The 23,964-nt window shown below is 32.9% G+C and overlaps 3 protein-coding genes and 1 non-coding gene across 4 annotated transcripts; 1 reads left to right on the forward strand and 3 right to left on the reverse strand.

Moving 5' to 3' along the window:
- Positions 1-134: 134 nt before the first annotated feature.
- On the reverse strand, positions 135-1,710 carry LOC139844970 (uncharacterized). The gene is made up of 3 exons (XM_071835187.1): positions 1,526-1,710; positions 1,070-1,131; positions 135-678 (listed from the first exon to the last, which is right to left on the reverse strand). The coding sequence occupies exons 1-3, from the start codon at positions 1,643-1,645 to the stop codon at positions 339-341; spliced, it is 522 nt and encodes a 173-aa protein (XP_071691288.1). The 5' UTR covers positions 1,646-1,710; the 3' UTR covers positions 135-338.
- Positions 1,711-4,226: 2,516 nt separating this feature from the next.
- LOC139843306 (amino acid transporter AVT6E-like) lies at positions 4,227-5,674 on the forward strand. Its single transcript, XM_071833380.1, has one exon. The coding sequence runs from the start codon at positions 4,250-4,252 to the stop codon at positions 5,672-5,674; it is 1,425 nt and encodes a 474-aa protein (XP_071689481.1). The 5' UTR covers positions 4,227-4,249.
- Positions 5,675-8,553: 2,879 nt separating this feature from the next.
- LOC139840395 (uncharacterized) lies at positions 8,554-9,084 on the reverse strand. The gene has a single exon (XM_071830665.1). It carries the CDS (start codon positions 9,082-9,084, stop codon positions 8,554-8,556), a length of 531 nt encoding a protein of 176 aa, XP_071686766.1.
- A 6,387-nt stretch (positions 9,085-15,471) lies between these two features.
- Positions 15,472-15,542, reverse strand: TRNAG-GCC (transfer RNA glycine (anticodon GCC)). Its single transcript has one exon. It is a non-coding gene; the product is annotated as a tRNA-Gly (tRNA).
- Between the last annotated feature and the right edge of the window lie 8,422 nt (positions 15,543-23,964).

Genomic DNA, 23,964 nt, shown 5'->3' on the forward strand with positions numbered 1-23,964 from the left:
CCATTTTGATTCGTTAACCAACTAGTCCAGTTTAGCCTGTATGTTTGGCACAATGATTTGTGACGCTAAGTGCCAAAATTCAGCACCAAATTGATTTTACATGCACTTGTAATGGCTGTTAACGTCAGCTCAAATTTACGTTCTCTCAATACCGTTACACCAAATGTATTGAGCAATCATTAACATATAGCTAATTATTTGAGTTGCTGCTGCTTGAGTAAAACCAATATAATGAAAGCAAAATGAATGTAGTTCCCAGGTCTAATGCCCACACACTCATGATCTAAATATGTATGCTACTGGAACAAATTAACAAACTGCAGGAATATATATGTTCCCTATTTTGTCTTCTTAAAGGGCGGTTGGTTATCTTCATCTTCGTCGTCGTCATCATCATCATCGTCATCTTCGTCATCATCATCGTCGTCATCATCTTCATCGTCATCATCGTCGTCACTTTCCCCATTATCATCATCAGAATCACTGTCAACATCCCCTTCATCATCATCATCTTCATCGTCTTCTCCAGATGAATCTTCATCATCATCATCATTGTCATCATCACTGTCCTCATCACCAACATTATCAGCATCTTCAACACTATCGCCCTTTGTTTCATTATTATCCTTGCATTCTTCATCTGTTTTTGATACTCTGTTAAGGTCACTAAAAGGAAACCTACACAAATGTGAAATTGTGAATCGTGTTCTAAGACAATCGTACAAATTTTGGGGTTAAAACAGGTCAAATTTTTGTGCGGGTCAAAAGAAGACCACGTTAGCTTAGGAAGACCCTCATACAGGCCAAATGTGAATCATCATGTCTTCATCACTTCCTTTTATCTTCTTTTATAAATCAAATAAAAATAATAATTTGTTTATTATCATTAGAAAATTACTTATTACAACAATATTTCTAAATTTTGAAGAGACTTTGTACAACCCTCATACAACCATCAACTAACCAACTAATATGTTTATTTCACCCATTTGACCCGGTTCAGGACCCATATCAACCCCATTCACAGGTAACTAATCAATATAATTACTTATAAACAATCGGATCAAACCTCTTTTCAGCTTCAATCAAGTTAGACAAATCATCAGCATCGTTATGACGTACCGATCCAATCTGAAAACAATAGATCATAGATCATAATTATCAAATAAAACATAATGGCAACACACAATACCACTCTTGATATATAATATGGTACTCTCTAGCAGATCAAGTTTCAAACTCAACAAATACTAATATAACCTTAGGATGCATATGCTATAAGCTACAAACCCTAAGCAAATCAGTTCTGAAAAGTGCCACATGTAATTGATATTTAAACATAATTTAATGTTTAAATAATAACGTATCAGTTAAAATACCTAAAAACTTAATGACAGAAAATTAGAAACAGCCCTAAACTCAGATATTAAAATTACATAGATCGTGTGGAATGTAAGCATGATAATTACAATGTAGCATATAGTTATGTACGTATGCGAGTATATATACGGATATAGATATGTACCTGAAACAGAAGCCAACAAATGGATTTTTCAGCAATAAAAACCGTCTGAAGCATCAAACTGAAGGCATCTTCCACCACCGGAACACCTACACCGGAGATGCACAGTCTCTCCGTCTCCATGGCGGCGTAAATGAAATTCGAAGTTTCAGGTGTTAGGGTTTATTGTTGGGCAGAAGGAGCACAGTCTTTACGTTGGTCCAAAATCAAAATGTTGGTCAAATGGTCAAAATTGACTTAAAAATGGTGAAATGCACAAGTTTTCAACGATTGACCTAAAAATGTTTATTTGTGAAGCTCTCTTTTTTCAAATGGCAACATATCAAAGATTTTTTTTAACGACGATATCGACATTAAAAACTAAACTATCAAAAAAGCTACAGAAATAATTAGGGAATATGTATCGGGAGGCTTCCTAAATTTATTGTTTTGTGTTTTTAGGCTACCCATATTTAGAAATGATTTTTTAGGCCACCAAAATTTATCTTTTCGTGTTTACATGTCACATATATTCAAAAATGATTTTGTAAGTAATCCAAGTTCGTGTGTTCTTCCATCGGTACCAAATCTGGCTAAAATCGCATTAGAAAATGTATAAAATAACACAAAGAACCAAGTTTTTCTTAATTAACATTATTTATATAAAGATTAATTAGTTCATACCAAATACACGAGTATTTGCGTTTTTTATAATATTATACAAAAAGTTTTAGTCGGATTTGATATATATGTAACAATATACGAATTTGGATGGCATACGAATCATTTTTAAATATGGGTGGCCAACAAACACGAATAGTTAAACTTGGGTGGCCTACAAAATCATTTTCAAATATGGGTGACCTACAAACACAAAATAATAAACTTTTGTGGCCTCCCGATCTATAATCCCAAAAAACTACAAAAACTTTAGCATCTTCTCTTAATGAATATAAGTATAATAAAACTGTTTATTTGTGAAAGTCTCTTTTTTTTCTTTTTCTTTTCAAATGGCAATATATATTAAAGACTACACTAAAAAAAAAAAAAAACTATAGAAAAAATTGCAAAGAATTTAACATTTAAGAATTCCAAAACAATTGATAAAACAACCTTCAAATTTTGACCAACTAAACTAAATGTTTATTTGTGAAACTCTTTTTATTTTATTTTTAACGACAAGAAGCCTCTTTAATTTTGAATCTTCACATAAAGATGTTCATTTTTTCGGGAGCCATCTGAACCATTCTATATTTGTAGAAGTATCTTAACCATGATATTTTCACTTTTTAAAAAATATTATCCTAAAAATATACACGAAGAGCGTGAATATTTTTACTTAGATGTATGCAATATATTCAAGCTATTCGTGACCATCTTTGACGGTTTCCTTGGTCACCAAAAAATGTAATGTTAATGAATTTAGAACTTCATTTTTTGTAAATATATCAAAACGTCAATCACTAGATCATCTTAAGTCAACCACGAGATATCTATCATATAAATGATTCTTTTAGTTTAGATATTACTCCGCATAAATAATAATATATTATATTCATTCATACTTAGTTTATAAAGTAAAAAAAATATGCAAATATATTAAATTGTTGTTAAACAAATTAGAATTTTATATATTAGGTTTTCTTGTTGCTATGTGGTCAGGCAACGAGTTTACTTAAGTAAAATAATAAGGAATATAAACAAGTTAGGCTTTAACCTTTTCCAATAAGCTAACTCCAGAATAACGAAGGAGATACAATGAGGGTGGTTAAATGCTAATCGTTCACCTACGAGTGAAATAGTATGTTCGACAACCATCTTGAAAAAGCTCTATATAGCATTGCACTAAAAGCCTGAATGTAATGTGAATGTGAAGAAAGAAAACAAGTGAAAATCGTATAAGGCATATATTTTACCCCTTTTATTTATTGAAAAAGAAAGAGTTAAGAATTTATGTAGCTCGTGAGCCAAGTTTAAGTTTAAGCTAAAAACTAAATTCTACTCATCAACCAACTCAATCCAAACGTGCACAACAAAATTTCAAATCATTAAAAGAAACGACCACGAATAAATCCAGAAACTAGACACTAAGAAACAACCATGGTCAACCTAAGAAAAGAGATCCAACATCTTCAATCATCTAGATTCAAAGAAAATATAAACATTAAATTTAAGAAAAGATATTTTCATGCTTTTTTTAGCTAAAAAAAGTGAGAGAACTTCATAATTATAATTTATAATCATAATCATAATCATAATTAACATGTCAATAAGTTCAATAATACCCTACATTTCTTAGAATCGAACTATTTAGAGCAAAAATTACAATAATTGTGGCAAAAATCTTCATAATGAACCCGTAATTAGAAACCCTGGTGTAAGTTGGGCCAAACAAATTTCATAGCCCATATAGCAACGTACAGATCAATTCAATTTTTTATTTTTTTAAAAAAGGTCAAATGATTCTGTATATGCAAAGTAAACACTTTGTTTCTTTTCATTCCTTCATCGAAAATTCCATTGATTTTCTCACTCCTCAATTCATTGGTCATCAACCCAAGCCCCTGAGATTTCGATTCAATCTTAATAATGATCAAATTATAATCCAACTTCCCCCAATTTCGTCAATCTTGTAAGTACCCAATTTATCCCTTTTTTATTTTTTTTTTAAATCTTGAAGTTGATTGCTTTTTCTTAAATTTTGGTGTTTGTTAGTTAATTAAAGATTTATACCCATTTGAACCCATAATGGGAAATAACTATGAACAAATTCCCAAAGATTCTTTTGTTGAATTGCAATTACAAGATGAAAATGGGTATAGATCTCAAAACCCTAAATTAGGCCATCTTGATGATCAAGATGATGACTTTGACTCCGAATTTGACAATTTGCCACTTGTTATGGTTTCAAAAGATGCATCTGGTTCTGGGATTTATGGGGCTGTTTTTAATTTAGCTACATCTGTTATTGGGGCTGGAATTATGGCACTTCCTGCTACTATGAAAGTTTTAGGGCTAATTGTTGGAATTATTTTAATATTTTTGATGGGTATATTATCAGAAATTAGTGTTGAATTCCTTATTAGATTTTCTGTTCAATGTAAGTCTAATTCTTATGGTGAAGTTGTTCAAGAAGCATTAGGGAAACCAGCAAGAATTTTGTCTGAAATTTGTATTATAGTCAACAATGCAGGTGTTTTAGTAGTTTATTTGATCATAATCGGTGATGTTATGTCGGGTTCTCTTAGACATATTGGTGTTTTTGATCAATGGTTAGGTAACGGGTTTTGGGATCATCGAAAATTAGTGATCTTGATTGTGGTTATTGTTTGTCTTGCTCCATTATGTGTGTTGGATAAGATTGATTCTTTGAGTACTACTTCTGCTGCTTCGGTTGCACTTGCAGTCGTGTTTGTGTTTGTTGCATTTATTGTAGCGTTTATTAAACTCGTAGAAGGTAAAATTGAACCGCCTAGATTGACCCCAGATTTTGGTTCAAAAGAAGCGATTCTTGATTTATTAGTAGTGATTCCAATAATGTCGAACGCGTATGTTTGTCACTTCAATGTTCAACCTATTTACAATGAGCTTGAAGACCGTTCGCCTCAGAAAATGAACAAAGTGGGCCGTCTTACGACTGTTCTTTGTGTTATGATATACGCTTCGACTGCCATTGCAGGCTACCTTTTATTCGGTCAAGATACCGAATCTGATATTCTAACTAACTTCGATAAACCCCTAGGGATTCGGTTCAGTACCGCGTTAACTTATATTGTGCGTGTTGGATACGTGTTCCACTTGGTTCTAGTTTTTCCCGTTATCCATTTTTCATTAAGGCAAACGGTCGATGAGTTGGCATTTCATGGATCGGGACCATTATCCGAGAGTAGAAAAAGGTGTTTAGGGTTAACATTTGTGCTGTTAGCACTTGTGTACGTGGGGTCCACAATGATTCCGAGTATCTGGACTGCTTTTAAGTTTACGGGTGCAACTACGGCTGTGTCATTAGGGTTTACGTTTCCGGCTCTTATTGCTCTTCGATTAAGTAGTCAGGGTCCCGGTTTGAGTAACCAAGAGCGATTCTTGGCTTGGTTGATGTTATGTTTAGCAATCATGGTTAGCGTTGTCGGTGTTGTTGGCAACATTTATAGTATGCAAAGTAAATCTCAGTGATTGATTTGACCCGTTTGTTATGGTCGATTTGGATGGGTCATCCCAGTTTCGGCTACACAAAAAGTTTCCCTTTGTTATGTGGTGGGATGACCTTGTAGCAGATAGCGTCGAATTCCATACAAAATATTGTTACATCATGTACGATTTGTTAACTTTTTCATATCATTAAGTTTTGTTATTGTAACGATTAACTATACTTATGTACAATTGAAAATAAAATGTGAACATTTCCAGTTTGATGCAGGATCATAGTTTGTATAATGTAGTTATATCATAAATTTGTTCTCTCCATTTTTTTCACTTTTTTTTTTTTTTTTTTTTTTTAAATTCATTTGGGGGCACAAATCGACACCATTTATCGTTAAACCATCCGATTGAGGTTTAGTGTAGTATCATTGATCGTTAAACCATCAATGATCATAGTTTGTATAATGTAGTTATATCATTAATTTGTTCTCTCCATTTTTTTTCACTTTTTTTATTCATTTGGTGGCACAAATCGACATCATTGATCGTTAAACCATCCTATTGAGGTTTAGTGTAGTATGGATTTGATTTTGTTTTCAATCGAACTTTTCACCTAGTTAAGTTAATTGCAAGTTATGAGCTATGTATTGTTTATTTTATACTGTAAGTTATATAAGAAGATCATGCTAGTTAAATGTTTTAATGAAGTAGTGAAATGACCCGTGAAATCACGGGTTTATTTTAATAAAATAGTTTAATGATCTGTTTTAGGTATTAAGTGAACGTAAATGTTAAAATTATTTAGTTTAATGACCCGTGAAATCACAGATTCCGACTAAGAAACTTGTCATTGTTTTTATAAACATATTGATATACTTAACTTGTCTGGTCTGAATAAATGAACATAAACATATTGACCTGTGGAACCACAATTGCTATTTTCTTTGCTATAGAAGTTTATATTACAATATTTTATTGAGACGTGTATTTTGTATAAATAATTTACTAAATAATTCTTCTAATTTTTTCTTTTTTCTTTTGATTTATTTTTATAAATGATAATTGCTTTTTTATGACATCATAAGATTAGAGATTTAATATTAACTATTTTGTTATAAAATTGAGTATTTATGATTTTAGTAATAATTATTAGTAATAAAATACATTTTTTTATTTAAAAAAAAAAAATCAAACTTACAATTATTATATGAAGGAAAAGATAATACGGAATAATTATTTAGTTGTTATTATGAAAAGGAAAAAATAATTTACTAAAAGTAGAAGATAAATAAATAATTACTCTTTTTTTATTAATTTATTTTAATTAGTATTTATGACATTATCTAGATGTCTTCTAATTTTCTCTTTTTTCTTTTGATTTATTTTTATAGAGAATAATTATTTTTTATGACATCATAAGATTAGAGATTTAATATTAACTATAGATAGATAGATTGATAGGGTTATGTTGACAGAAGTAATGTTTGAACTGAACTGAAGAGTGGATGCATATGGCTGTAAACTAACCTGTGGTTACATGTATAGATGAGTGAACCATCTCTGATTTTTGAACCCTCGTGAATTATGAAAAACGATTTGGTATTGACATGTAAAACGGGACCCTCTACATTTGACTTTCAAAATCTTTCTATCTTAACTTTACCGTAAACATATTTATTTGTGTTATATAATATTTGATAAAATTTATATGAACACGTTATGTAAAATGTACATGAAACATTTTCTCAATAGTACATTACTAATTTACTTTAAAGTATTTTATTGTAAAATACTCTAAAATTCATCAAGATGGTGTATAATTAAAAAATAAGGTGTATATCACATCCCTTTTGTAGGATACGATACCTTTGTCTTAAAAAAAATGTTTCCACTATACAAATAAGAGGAATATTTATTTGAATTCATAAATTAAGTTGAGATCTAAGAGACCAATGAGAGCGCGACATGTGACACGAAAATCACATGTGATTGAAAAAAAAAAATTATTTTTTTTCGAAATTTCTTTTGTTTTTAATTTTTTTTTTAAGTCACATGTGATTTACTTACACAATCACATGTGATTGAATTGTACAATCACATGTGATTGAATTTGACATACATAATCACATATTGAGTTTACAATTACATGTGATTTTCGCGCCACATGTCGCGCTCTCATTGGTTCCTTGAATTTCAAGAAATTTAATAGATACAAAGGATTACAACCCATACAAATAATTGGACTTTAACTAAAATATTTCCACATATTAAACATGTTCCTGCAAATAAATGAACATAATTCTTGAGGCAATTTTGAACATAATCATAACCATAGTTATTAATAAATTATAAATTATCGTAAAAAATAAGAGAGATATATCAAAAAGGGTTTGAACCTACATCGTGTTGTATACATGATTCGATTTTTATGGAAAACCATTAAACCAAACACTTGCGTAAGGTATCGTTAAACATTAGTATTAGTATACATATATGTGTATTAGTATACATATATGTAACTCACAGTTTTGAGAAGACAAGACTCTCCTATGTTCAAATCTCACTATTAAGATATTTTGTTACTGTCAATATAATTGAAATAATTTGATTAAATCACAATTTTCATTGAGAAAGATAAACTTAGTAGAAAAGCAATCAAAGGTGTTAAAAGTGAGGAGCAAGTGTGTCTAAAAGTTATTGGCTAAAATAATGGATGGTGGGTGACAACTGACAAGGTCAGATGCCAGTTGCCACGTGTCTATCAATAAAACTGAGATCAACAAATGTTGCAACTTTCAACCACAAACTAAAACACCACTATTTCTATTTCTATTTCTATTGAATAAAAAAAAAAAGAAGATTACAAAATTGTTTCTAACTTCCAACTGTACAACCAACTATCTGTAACATAACTAACAATCAGCCTTAGACATAATCGAAAGCCGGCTTGGTTTCGGCTGAAAATCGTTCCGTCGTCTCTGTTGATGCGATGATGGTCGAATTAAAGCCGCTAATGCACGTTTCATAAGCTCACCTTCAACAGTCCCAATCCGTACAAGCGAATTCACCATCGCAGATCTTCTAGCATACAATTTATGCGATCGATATGACACGTCACCATTCTCACGGTTTCCTTTCAAATTCTTCGTATTTGAATTTAAATTTTTATGTAAACTACATCTAAACGATCCAGGATGCGTTGTAGGCGAACATAAACACGTTTTCTTCGACCCGTAACTCCACTTCTTATCAGTATTGTTGTTTTTGTTACTATTCAAGTTTATAGTTGATGACGTGGCAACGGAGCGGTTTGGAGACACATGACGGTTTTGATCGGTTGAGAATCGGACGTAAGGGTTGCCGGAAGGTGAAATTGATCGTTGAAAATTGTGTCGGAGGATCGATGATGATCCAGATTTGTTTCTATCTGATGAAGATATCATCTAATATAGGTGAAAAATTGTTAACTCGGCGTATTTTTTATTTTTTAAAAATTTAACGAGGGGAAGTTTGTTATTTGGGTTTGGCAAACCTAATGTAACATAATGTACGATGTTATAATTCAGTAGGCTTATAACTACTTTTAGTGGTTTGATTCTTGATGTTATAATTCAGTAGGCTTATAACTACCTTTAGTGATTTGATTCTTGATTAAGAATACTAATAATGAAGTGTAAGAACAAAGATGATAATGGAGAGAAAGAAAGAAACACTTTGTAAGTGTGAGAAATGGTGCAAGTTTAATGCTTGCATTCATGAGTATTTATAGCCTAAAATCTCAATATAAAAATACATACTTTGTGTACCAAAATTGACTATATGTATACACCAAAATTGACTATCCATATCTATATTATTATTATTATTATAACACTCCCCCTTGGATAGCAATTTTATTTTGTTGAAGATCAACTATAAATTACTGCCTCGTTAAAAACCTTGCTAAAGAAAACCCAGTGGGAAAAAACTTTAGCTAAGGGAAAAAGAGTGCAGCATGGAGTTGACTCCCCCTCAAGTAGACATCGCTTCAGCTGTTACATCTTTTGAACATGTCTCATGCCAATGTTATGAACGTGTGTTCTGAAAATAGCAGTTGGAAGTGCTTTCGTGAAAAGATCAGCAGAGTTTTTGCTAGATTGCACATATCTCATTTCAATCTGGTTGTCCTTAATGAGATTTTGAGTGTATGAGAAGAATCTAGGTGGTATGTGTTTTGTTCGGTCACTTTTGATATACCCTTCTTTCATCTGTGCTATGCAAGCTGCATTATCTTCATAGATAGTTGTTGGACTTTTATCGCGTTCTAGTCCACAAGAATCAGTAATGAGTTGTGTCATTGATCTCAACCAAAAACATTCTCGAGTAGCTTCATGTAATGCAATCACTTCGGCATGATTTGACGATGTAGCAACAAGTGTTTGTTTTTGAGAACGCCATGATATTGCAGTACCTCCATTTAGGAATACATATCCAGTTTGAGATTTAGCTTTATGTGGATCAGATAAATAACCTGCATCTGCATAACCAACCAAATCTTGTTTTGATTCGTTAGAATAAAATAATCCTAAATCAGTAGTTCCTCGAAGGTATCGAAATATGTGTTTGATCCCATTCCAGTGTCTTTTGGTAGGAGCAGAGCTGAACCTTGCCAACAAATTAACTGCAAAAGAAATGTCAGGTCTTGTACAATTTGTAAGATACATAAGAGCTCCAATTGCACTAAGATATGGTACTTCTGGTCCAAGAATGTCTTCTTGATCTTCACATGGACGAAATGGATCAGCTTCAACATTGAGTGATCTAACAACCATAGGAGTACTTAATGGTTTTGCCTTGTCCATATTGAAACGTTTCAAAATCTTTTCAGTATATGTTGTTTGATGTACAAGTAAACCATTAGGCATATGCTCAATTTGTAAACCAAGGCAATACTTGGTTTTTCCGAGATCTTTCATTTCAAATTCTTTCTTTAGAAGTTGAATGGCTTCATGGATCTCTTTATTTGTACCTATGATGTTAAGATCATCAACATAAACAGCTATGATCACATATCCGGATGTTGTTTTCTTAATGAAAACACAAGGGCAAGTAAGATTATTTGTATACCCTTTGCTTATCAAGTAATCACTTAATCGGTTATACCACATACGTCCCGATTGTTTTAACCCATATAAAGATCTTTGTAATTTAATCGAATACATTTCTTTGGGTTTTGCATTTGATGCTTCTGGTACCTTAAATCCTTCAGGTATCTTCATATATATATCACTATCAAGTGATCCATATAGATAAGCAGTCACAACATCCATGAGATGCATTTCTAAATTTTTAGAAACTGCCAGACTGATTAAGTACCTAAAAGTAATTGCATCCATAACAGGAGAATAAGTTTCTTCATAATCAATTCCCGGTCTTTGAGAAAAACCTTGAGCTACAAGTCTAGCTTTATACCTTGTAACTTCATTTTTCTCATTTCTTTTTCGGACAAAAATCCATCTGTATCCTACAGGTTTCACATCTTTAGGAGTGAGAATGATGGATCCGAAAACTTTTCTTTTATTGAGTGATTCTAATTCAGCTCGTATTGCTTCTTTCCATTGAGCCCAATCATGTCTATTTTGACATTCAACCATAGATGTTGGTTCTGGATCATCATCATTATTCATGATGTCATATGCAACATTAAATGAAAATTTCTCATCAAGATTTTTCATTTCATTTCGGTTCCATAATATTTTTGAATATGCATAATTGATTGCAATTTCTGTATTGACATCATCAATCTCCTCTGCAGTAGGAGTACTGATTTGTGGTTCTTCTTGAACACTTTCTTTTACTTCATTATCAGCTGATTTTCTTTTTCGAGGATTTTTATCCTTTGAACCGATTGGTCTTCCACGTTTCTGACGTGGCAAAGATTCATGAGTGACGTTATTGCCAGCTTTTGGAATTTCAATTCGAGCTGGAGTATTTACTGCTGGTATATATGATTTTGTCACCGTTTTTGTATCTGTAAATGCATCAGGCAATTGATTTGCAAGTTCTTGTATATGCATTATCTTTTGAACTTCTGTCTCGCATTCTTTTGTGCGAGGATCAAGATACTTTAATTGAGGTTCACACCATGAAACATCATTTTCTTTATTTTTCATTTCTCCCCCTAATCTAGGGAACAATGTTTCATTAAAATGACAATCAGCAAAACGTGCTGTAAAAACGTCACCTGTCATAGGTTCAATATACCTTAATATTGAAGATGTTTCATATCCAACATATATTCCCAACCTCCTTTGAGGACCCATTTTTGTACGTTGTGGTGTCGCAATTGGAACATACACTGCACAACCAAATGTTCTAAGATGGGAAATATTTGGCTCTTGACCAAAAGCAAGTTGTAGGGGGGAATATTTATGACTTGCACTTGGTCTGATGCGAATCAATGCAGCAGCATGTAAAATTGCATGACCCCATATAGATACAGGGAGTTTTGTTCTCATTATCAATGGTCTAGCAATTAACTGTAAACGTTTAATCAATGACTCGGCTAAACCATTTTGTGTATGCACATGAGCAACAGAATGTTCAACAACAATTCCTATAGACATGCAATAGTCATTAAATGCTTGAGATGTAAATTCACCAGCATTATCAAGTCTCACCCTTTTAATGATGTAATCAGAAAATGAGCTCTCAATTTAATAATTTGGGCAAGAAATTTTGCAAATGCCACGTTACGGCTTGATAACAGACAAACATGAGACCATCTGCTAGATGCGTCTATTAGAACCATGAAATATCTAAATGGTCCACATGGTGGATGAATTGGTCCACATATATCACCTTGAATTCTTTCAAGAAACATTGGTGATTCTTTCTCAACCTTAAGTGGTGAGGGTCTAGTTATCAATTTTCCAAGAGAGCAAGATGTACATGGAACCATTGTATCATGATGGATTTTTCTATCCTTTAGTGGATGTCCATGAGTACATTCAATAATCCTTTTCATCATTGTTGATCCGGGATGGCCTAATCTGTTATGCCATAAACTGAATACATCAGGATCAATATATTTTTCGTTAACTACCATATGTATTTCTGGTACATTTATATGTGTATAATGTAATCCAGAACTAAGTCTTGGCAGTTTTTCAACCACATGACTCTTGTCAGTGATACTTAAATATTTCTCATTTTTTGTTGTCACTGACTGATAATCATACCCGTTAAGGTATATGTCGGAGAAACTCAATAAATTTCTGCTTGACTTGGGAGAAAATAAGGCATCATTTATTAAAAATTTTGTACCATTTGGTAGTATGAAATTTGCCTTTCCTATCCCTTTTATCAAGTTAGCAGGTCCTGATATTGTATGTATAGTTCCTTCCGTTGGTTTTAGATCAATAAAATATTTCTCGGATTTAAGTATAGTATGTGTAGTTCCACTGTCTGCTATACAGAGATCTCCACCACTTGATTGATGTTGTATTCCAGCAAAATTCATATTGAACTTCATATATAAGAAATAAATAGTGAGTACATTAATATTACACAATATTTTACATGCAAATAGATAGTACTGAAACATTTAGCAAACATAATGACAAAGACAGACGATATTAAATCGTTTATTTTTCGAAAGACACACAACTTAAACATTCAAGAAATCTTCATATAAATCAGATGGTTTCTCAGTGACTGTTGGATCGACGTTATCCACAAAGTTTACTTCCTTTTCTTTATCTTTCAGCGAATCCTGATACATCTTAACAAGATGTTTAGATGTTCGGCAAGTATTAGCCCAGTGGCCCATTCTACCACATCTGTAGCAAGATTCTTCAGAATTTTTAGAAGAATTTTCTTCAACATCTTGTTTAGTGGGCTTGTTTTGTGGTTGATATTTATATTTTCGTGGATTATTATTTCTTTGACCACCACGGCCACGACCACGACCACGTCCTCGCCCATTACCATTACCATAAGGATGGTTTCTACCATAGTTATGGCTTTTGGCATGATGATGGTGATGGTTATTATAACCACGACCTTGCCCGCGTCCTTGTCCCTGTTTATAATTATTTGCAGTATTTGCTTCAGGGATTGCAAGTGTACCAGTAGGACGGGATTGCTGATTTTTCATTAATAGCTCATCATTTTGCTCTGCAACTAAGAGATATGAATTAAGTTCAGGATATGTTTTGAACTTTAGCATTCTCAAATTTCTTTGCACTGTGATGTTTGCAGCATTCATTGTGGAGAAAGTTTTCTCCATCATGTCCGCATCACTTATTTCATGTCCACAGAATTTAAGTTGTGAACATGTATTATACAGAGCTGAGCTATATTCATTTACTTTCTTAAAGTCTTGGAACCTTAATGTTCTCCATTGTTCCATAGCAGCTGGAAGTAAAATTTCTCTTTGATTATTGAATCTGCTTTTGAGACCTTCCCATAAAACATGGGGATCTTCTACAGTCACATAATTATTTTGTAAGCATTCATCAATATGTTGATGAATAAAGCAACATGCCGTTGCTTGTTCTTTTTCAGAACAATTGTTGTTTTCATTTATGGCTTCAAGAATGCCCATTGATTTAAGATGCATTTTTACTTTTATAACCCATGGCATGTAGTTGTTTCCAGTTGATTCTAAAGGAGTAAATTTAAGTTTTTCCAGATTCGACATTTTCTATTATCAAAAATTAAAACAAACATCATGATAAATTAGAGTCAATTTATATTCATAAGTATATAAACATTAAACATAAATTTAATATAACATAAATGATAAGTAGGTGACAGTGTCGACCATGTGTAAGCAATCATAAATAAATGTTATATAACAAAAATATAAATATTAGTAAACATAAATGAAAATTTGGCGACAGTGTCGACCATATATTTTTTCAGGTGGTATAACCGACCTATATCATTCTGGTGGTATAACCGACCATATATCATTTTGGTGGTATAACCGACCATATATCATTTTGGTGGTATAACCGACCATATATCATTTTGGTGGCAGAGCCAACCATATTTAGTATTAAGATTATCGTGCTGATAACGTGTTATAATTCAGTAGGCTTATAACTACCTTTAGTGGTTTGATTCTTGATGTTATAATTCAGTAGGCTTATAACTACCTTTAGTGATTTGATTCTTGATTAAGAATACTAATAATGAAGTGTAAGAACAAAGATGATAATGGAGAGAAAGAAAGAAACACTTTGTAAGTGTGAGAAATGGTGCAAGTTTAATGCTTGCATTCATGAGTATTTATAGCCTAAAATCTCAATATAAAAATACATACTTTGTGTACCAAAATTGACTATATGTATACACCAAAATTGACTATCCATATCTATATTATTATTATTATTATAACACGATTTATATAGTAGTAGTTGTAAGGGGGTGGCAAAAGTGTGATTAATTTTATTAATTTGGTTATTTATAAAATATAAAGGCCGTTGGTTAAGAGAAACAACGGTCGATTTGGTTGGGTAATGGGGTCGGGTCGGTAAGCTATGGGCGGTGCGTTGCACCGAATTATTTATGTTACGCGCATGTTGAGAAATGATAGGAACGTAGACTTGTAATTGGTGCGTGGGTTATACTTGTAGTTTAGTGGTTTTGGTGTTGGGTGCGAAGTGTTGTCACATGAGTCAAGGACATCTGGTGATGTCGACACGTATGTAGGTTGGTGCTGAATGAAAGATAAAAACGAATGTATGAGTCATAGGTTTTTTTTTTTTATTTATTTATGAAAATATGAATTCTAGGATTGGAATCCCTGACGCAAGTGACAAAAATATAGAACTAAAAATTTATGCACCAGCCGGGAATCGAACCCGGGTCTGTACCGTGGCAGGGTACTATTCTACCACTAGACCACTGGTGCTTGATTACTAGTGTACACCTTATTTAACATGACCCGTCTAATGCATTTTTCATAATGGCTTGCAGGTTTTTAATTGAGATTTACCTAGCTTATGAAGTACTAAAATCAAGGGCAATTAGAACATATCACAATTAAAAACCGCAATCAATATAACAGAAAAAATCCTTAACCATGTCATGATTTGAGTAAGTAATAGATATCACATGTATCAACTCTCAAAGTTTAAGCAACATGTTTTGAAGGTCAAGGTGTTCCAACATGTTTTGTTTCTCATTACACAAACTTCCTGGGTACTGCTTCGGATTCTATTCCGATTGACATCCCCAATAACTTATTTACGCTTAAGATTACTCACGAAAAAGCAGCAGAAATGATACGTCATGTGTTAGCGGCGGAGGTCAAAACCGCTGTCTTTGATATTGGTAACAACTAGTTATTGAACCCTCGCTTCGCGCCGGGGGTTCAATTTTTAATGTATTTAATTGCGTTTAGTAAAATTATTTTGTGGCTAACGATGATGTCGTTGAAGCGCAACTCGAGTCGAACTAAAAGGTATAACCCGTGAGAGATTTAAATGTTATTTTAAATTAACAATATATGTGCATCTCCGCGTTTCGCTATGGAATTGTCGACTTTTAAAAATTTAACGCAAAATCAACGTGTATGAAAAGTACCCCAAATATTTAGCGTTTTTTAAAAAGCCTCCGTTTTGCGTATAGCTAGTGACATTGTGTTCCTAAAATTATTTCGAATTTAACGATGGTGTCGGGAAAATTTAACTCGTTGCGAGCGAGAAGATATGACCCGTTGAATATTTGGGTGGAGTTTATTTAAGATTTTTTATGAAAATGGTTATTTGACACTTTACCCCCTATTTGGGTGGTCGATTTGAATTTTTCAAAAAAGTGTGGGGCCTTTGTTGGTAAAATGAAATTTAGTTAAAATTAAAAAAAAAGGTGAAAAGTCGAAAATGCCCCTGGTACTATTCATAACTTTTGTCTATTAGTTAATATGTAAATAAGTCGCCTGGCCCGGATGAATACACCGCGAAGTTTTTTAAATCTTTTTGGGATATTATTGGTAGTAAAATTGGTAAGGCAGTTCAAGTTTTCTTTTCTAATGGTCAATTATTGACGGAGATTAATCACGCGGTTATTGGTTTGATCCCAAAAAGTTGATACCCCAAGCAAAGCGATTGATTATCGTCCGATCGCTTGTTGCAATGTACTCTATAAATGCATAAGTAAAATTATTGCTAATCGAATTAAGGGTGTTCATGATGATATTATCAATATAAACCAATCTGCATTCGTTCTGGGGCGTCGAGTCTCGGATAATATTCTGCTTACACAAGAGCTAATGCAAAATTATCACCTTAGTACGGGAGTTCCTAGATGCGCTTTCAAAGTTGATATCCAAAAGGCGTATGACACCGTTAGACGGGATATTCTGGAAATTGTTTTATTTCGCTTTGGTTTACATCCGGTTATGGTAAGATGGATTATGAAGTGCATCACAACGGTCTCTTTTTCAATTAACATAAATGGTGAGCTTCATGATTACTTTAAAGGAAAGAGAGGGTTACGCCAGGGGGACCCCCTTTCTCCATATCTGTTCACGATGGTTATGGAAAATTTATCACTGTTACTTGGTCGGTCGGCCCAAATGACAGAAGGTTTCAAATATCACCCGAAGTGTGAAGAACAATATATTATTAATTTATGTTTTGCGGATGACTTATTCATTTTCTCACACGCGGATATGGTCTCGGTTAGCACAATCAGCGATGCACTTCATCAATCTACAATGTGGTATGTGGTCTGGTCTTGTTCCAAGTTTGCCGAAAAGTACAACTTATTTTGCTAATGTACGACAAACGACTAAAGATCTAGTTCTAAGTATTTTACCATTCGAGGAAAGCTCACTTCCGGTAAAATATTTAGGAGTTCCTTTGATATCCTCACGCCTTTATTATCGTGATTGTAAGGTTCTTGTTGATAATGTGAGAAATAGGGTGGAGAAATGGAAAAACCGCTTCTTGTCTTTTGCAGGTAGATTGCAACTCATTTGTTCAGTTCTCTCCTTTATGCAAGTTTACTGGCAATCAGTTTTTATCCTCCCGTGCGCTCCTTTAAAAGAAATAGAAGCTTTGATGAGGGGATTTCTATGGTGTCAAGGTACTCTCAAAAAAGAAAAGGCGAAAGTTAAATGGAAGGACGTTTGTCTACCAAAAGTCGAAGGGGGATTCGGAATCAAAATTCTTTCCGAATGGAATTCAACCTTGATCTCGACTCATATATGGAGACTTATCTCCCATAAAGATTCTTTGCAGGTTCACTAGATTCATACACACAAGCTTGCAGGTCGAAACTTCTGGACCATTGATACTCAACCTAATTCTAGTTGGAGTTGGCGAAAAATTCTAGAAGTACGTGATCAAGTTAAAGGTAGATTTATCCACATTGTTTGTAATAGGGAAATAACCTCGATGTGATATGATATATGGTGTGATCTTGGCCCTCTTGCTGATTTTATCTCGACTAGAATGATGTACCAGAAGGGCTTTGACCCCTCTTTTTCGATCAAAGATATGGTCCTTGACAATAATATGAATTGGCCAGTTAACTGGCTAGCTCGTGTTCCTCGACTGTCCAATATTACGCCCCCATGCTAGCTACTGATCAAGATCGTATTAAATGGCGTGGTACCGATGGTAACCTTCAAGAGTTCTCAGTTCACTGTATGAGAATATGTCGGCAGCAAAGCTAATAAGGTACCGTGGGCTTCGGTTATATGGTTCTCAAATAATAATGCCAAGCATGCGTTTGTTATGTGGTTGCTTATGGGAGAAAAACTAAAAACTCAAGATAAACTCAAAAATTGGGAAGTGTCGGATAATCAAGCGTTAGTTTGTGCTTTTATGTGACCAGGTTCCAGATTCTCATGATTACGTGTTCTTTAATTGTCCATTTTCTCTTCAAGTTTGGAATCATGTAAAACAACATATGGACTTTCTTATATTTAGTGATTCATGGAAAGATTTTACGTTGATGGTTATCCCGTTTGCCAAAAGAAGGATTGCTCGTATTATAGTTGTAAAGCTTCTATTTGCGGCTACTGTTTATAGTGTGTCGCAAAAAAGAAATAATAGACTATTTAAGAAGAAGAAGAGATCGGTGGATCAATTTTATAAAGACACGTATGCTACGGTTAGACTGAAGTTAATGTCCACTAATTGGAAGAAGACTCCGCAGACTCTCAGGCTGAAATCGGACTGGAAGATCTCTTGAGTTTTGTTTCTATTATTTTTTGTAAGTGAGCTGTAGGATCTTGAGTTTATGTTTGCTAGTTGTAGCTTGGTCATTTGAGAGGTTATAGGTCTCGCCTATAACCGTTTGTGTGTCTTTGTAAACATTCATTATTCTTTTTAATAAGATTCATCGGGTAAACCCCATTACCCAAAAAAAGTTTAAGCAAATTGTCGCAAATGGAAACAAAAGGTAAAAAAGTGTTCTTCATTAGTAGTTACAACTTACAATCAACGTGTCAACATATTTTAATCAACACAAACAAGTAAGTTAAATCTGCCTGGAATATAACATCCCGAGAGTTTGTACATACTACATGAGTAAAAAATATAATATTGAATCTAAAATGGTTAATAATATTTCTACACTATCTTCGTCCTTTGTTATCTATAATCAAACATCAAGGAAGGTACCCATTTGAATAACAGGATTCGTTACGCTACTTACACTGGGAGTGCTACTCCATCAACGTTAATATTTATTTTTTATGTTGTTGATAATATGTTCTGCGGTTATTCTATGACTACTTCAATAATCTTCACAAACTGGAACATTCAGATCAGGGAGCGCAAAATTGTTATCCTTCTTTTCTTCCATATACTCGTGGGTCTCAGAAACCGTCGACCCTGGTTATTGTACTAGCAAATCGTTCCGAAACCAGAAAAACATGTTCCAATCACTAAAGGTAATAATCTTAAAACCTATGTATCCAGATGTGAAATGAAATATTTGGTATGCAAAGAAACTAAAAAGAGAGAAAGTAAATCAGATAAACAATCAGTTAAACAGCAAAGCAAAGAATCAAATATTCATGCAATCAAACAGCAAACAATAACAAGTAAAACACATATCACATCATCAAATTGTTGGCCAGACAATTGTGAGGGTAAGAAACACAAAAAAGCCCAATGACTGACTACTAGTCAGGCAACCTGTGTAGTGACCCGAACTTTTCCATGTTTATATATATTAATTGAGATTGATATTTACATGATTAAATGTTTCCAACATGTTAAGCAATCAAACTTGTTAAGACTTGATTAATTGAAATATGTTTCATATAGACAATTGACCACCCAAGTTGACCGGTGATTCACGAACGTTAAAACTTGTAAAAACTATATGATGACATATATATGGATATATATATAGTTAACATGATACTATGATAAGTAAACATATCATTAAGTATATTAACAATGAACTACATATGTAAAAACAAGACTACTAACTTAATGATTTTTAAACGAGACATATATGTAACGATTATCGTTGTAAAGACATTTAATGTATATATATATATATATCATATTAAGAGATATTCATACATGATAATATCATGATAATATAATAATTTAAAATCTCATTTGATATTATAAACATTGGGTTAACAACATTTAACAAGATCGTTAACCTAAAGGTTTCAAAACAACACTTACATGTAACGACTAACGATGACTTAACGACTCAGTTAAAATGTATATACATGTAGTGTTTTAATATGTATTTATACACTTTTGAAAGACTTCAATACACTTATCAAAATACTTCTACTTAACAAAAATGCTTACAATTACATCCTCGTTCAGTTTCATCAACAATTCTACTCGTATGCACCTGTATTCATACTCGTACAATACACAGCTTTTAGATGTATGTACTATTGGTATATACACTCCAATGATCAGCTCTTAGCAGCCCATGTGAGTCACCTAACACATGTGGGAACCATCATTTGGCAACTAGCATGAAATATCTCATAAAATTACAAAAATATGAGTAATCATTCATGACTTATTTACATGAAAACAAAATTACATATCCTTTATATCTAATCCATACACCAACGACCAAAAACACCTACAAACACTTTCATTCTTCAATTTTCTTCATCTAATTGATCTCTCTCAAGTTCTATCTTCAAGTTCTAAGTGTTCTTCATATATTCTACAAGTTCTAGTTACATAAAATCAAGAATACTTTCAAGTTTGCTAGCTCACTTCCAATCTTGTAAGGTGATCATCCAACCTCAAGAAATCTTTGTTTCTTACAGTAGGTTATCATTCTAATACAAGGTAATAATCATATTCAAACTTTGGTTCAATTTCTATAACTATAACAATCTTATTTCAAGTGATGATCTTACTTGAACTTGTTTTCGTGTCATGATTCTGCTTCAAGAACTTCGAGCCATCCAAGGATCCGTTGAAGCTAGATCCATTTTTCTCTTTTCCAGTAGGTTTATCCAAGAAACTTAAGGTAGTAATGATGTTCATAACATCATTCGATTCATACATATAAAGCTATCTTATTCGAAGGTTTAAACTTGTAATCACTAGAACATAGTTTAGTTAATTCTAAACTTGTTCGCAAACAAAAGTTAATCCTTCTAACTTGACTTTTAAAATCAACTAAATACATGTTCTATATCAATATGATATACTAACTTAATGATTTAAAACCTGGAGACACGAAAAACACCGTAAAACCGGATTTACGCCGTCGTAGTAACACCGCGGGCTGTTTTGGGTTAGTTAATTAAAAACTATGATAAACTTTGATTTAAAAGTTGTTATTCTTAGAAAACAATTTTTATTATGAACATGAAACTATATCCAAAAATTATGGTTAAACTCAAAGTGGAAGTATGTTTTCTAAAATGGTCATCTAGACGTCGTTCTTTCGACTGAAATGACTACCTTTACAAAAACGACTTGTAACTTATTTTTCTGACTATAAACCTATAATTTTTCTGTTTATATTCATAAAATAGAGTTCAATATGAAACCATAGCAATTTGATTCACTCAAAACGGATTTAAAATGAAGAAGTTATGGGTAAAACAAGATTGGATAATTTTTCTCATTTTAGCTACGTGAAAATTGGTAACAAATCTATTCCAACCATAACTTAATCAACTTGTATTGTATATTATGTAATCTTGAGATACCATAGACACGTATACAATGTTTCGACCTATCATGTCGACACATCTATATATATTTCGGAACAACCATAGACACTCTATATGTGAATGTTGGAGTTAGCTATACAGGGTTGAGGTTGATTCCAAAATATATATAGTTTGAATTGTAATCAATACTGAGATACGTATACACTGGGTCGTGGATTGATTCAAGATAATATTTATCGATTTATTTCTGTACATCTAACTATGGACAACTAGTTGTAGGTTACTAACGAGGACAACTGACTTAATAATCAAAATATATTAAAAGTGTTGTAAATATATTTTGAACATACTTTGATATATATGTATATATTGTTATAGGTTTGTGAATCAACCAGTGGCCAAGTCTTACTTCCCGACGAAGTAAAAATCTGTGGAAGTGAGTTATAGTCCCACTTTTAAAATCTAATATTTTTGGGATGAGAATACATGCAGGTTTTATAAATGATTTACAAAATAGACACAAGTACGTGAAACTACATTCTATGGTTGAATTATCGAAATCGAATATGCCCCTTTTTATTAAGTCTGGTAATCTAAGAATTAGGGAACATACACCCTAATTGACGCGAATCCTAAAGATAGATCTATTGGGCCTAACAAACCCCATCCAAAGTACCGGATGCTTTAGTACTTCGAAATTTATATCATATCCGAAGGGTGTCCCGGAATGATGGGGATATTCTTATATATGCATCTTGTTAATGTCAGTTACCAGGTGTTCACCATATGAATGATTTTTATCTCTATGTATGGGATGTGTATTGAAATATGAAATCTTGTGGTCTATTATTATGATTTGATATATATAGGTTAAACCTATAACTCTCCAACATTTTTGTTGACTTTTTAAGCATGTTTATTCTCAGGTGATTATTAAGAGCTTCCGCTGTCGCATACTTAAATAAGGACGAGATTTGGAGTCCATGCTTGTATGATATTGTGTAAAAACTGCATTCAAGAAACTTATTTTGTTGTAACATATTTGTATTGTAAACCATTATGTAATGGTCGTGTGTAAACAGGATATTTTAGATTATCATTATTTGATAATCTACGTAAAGCTTTTTAAACCTTTATTGATGAAATAAAGGTTATGGTTTGTTTTAAAATGAATGCAGTCTTTGAAAAACGTCTCATATAGAGGTCAAAACCTCGTAACGAAATCAATTAATATGGAACGTTTTTAATCAATAAGAACGGGACATTTTAGTTGGTATCCGAGCGTTGGTCTTAGAGAACCAGAATTTTGCATTAGTGTGTCTTATTGAGTTTGTTAGGATGCATTAGTGAGTCTGGACTTCGACCGTGTTTACTTAAAAAATGATTGCTTAACAAATTTTGTTGGAAACTATATATTTTTAACATGTGAATATTATGTGATATATTAATCTCTTAACGCGTTTGATATTATGTGATAGATGTCTACCTCTAGAACAAGTCCCATTGACTCACCTAATAATAATGAAGAGTCAAATGTAAATTGGAATGATTCGTGGACTGATTCACAAGTTCCCGAAGAGGAACCGGAAGAAGAGTCGGAACCGGAAGAAGAATCGGAACCCGAAGAAGAATCGGAACCGGATGAAGAAATAGAACCGGTGGGGGAAATAATAAAACGGTTAAGTAAAAGAAAATCCTCAACCAACCGACCAAGGTTAATTATGGTCAATGGTGTTTCGCCAAGGAAGCAAAATATTGGGAGGATTACCAATTCTCCGATGAATCGGATTCCGACGAGAATTCCGATGATGTTATAGAAATTACCCCAACTGAATTTAAAAAGGCAAAAGAAAATAATAAGGGAAAGGGCATAAAAATAGAGAAATCTAATTCCAACCCTGATGAACTTTATATGTATCGTCAACCCCCGAAGTCCTTAAGTTGTAACAATGACCCGGGAACCTCTAAACCACCAGGTTTTTCTAAACCAATGTGGAAAAGGACGACTCGTATTAGGGGAACATCATATATCCCTAGAAACTTGGCAAAATGAACCAAAACCAAAGAAGAAGAAACAAGCGAGTCGGAATAAGATAGTTGTATTCGTGTGGTGTAATATATGTAATATAGTGTGCTTATGCTTTATGATATATGTAAAAATTGCTTGTATTAATAAGTATTTTTTTTTGAATCTAACTCT

Source organism: Rutidosis leptorrhynchoides, chromosome 4 (assembly GCF_046630445.1).
Source record: "Rutidosis leptorrhynchoides isolate AG116_Rl617_1_P2 chromosome 4, CSIRO_AGI_Rlap_v1, whole genome shotgun sequence".
NCBI lineage: Eukaryota > Viridiplantae > Streptophyta > Magnoliopsida > Asterales > Asteraceae > Rutidosis > Rutidosis leptorrhynchoides.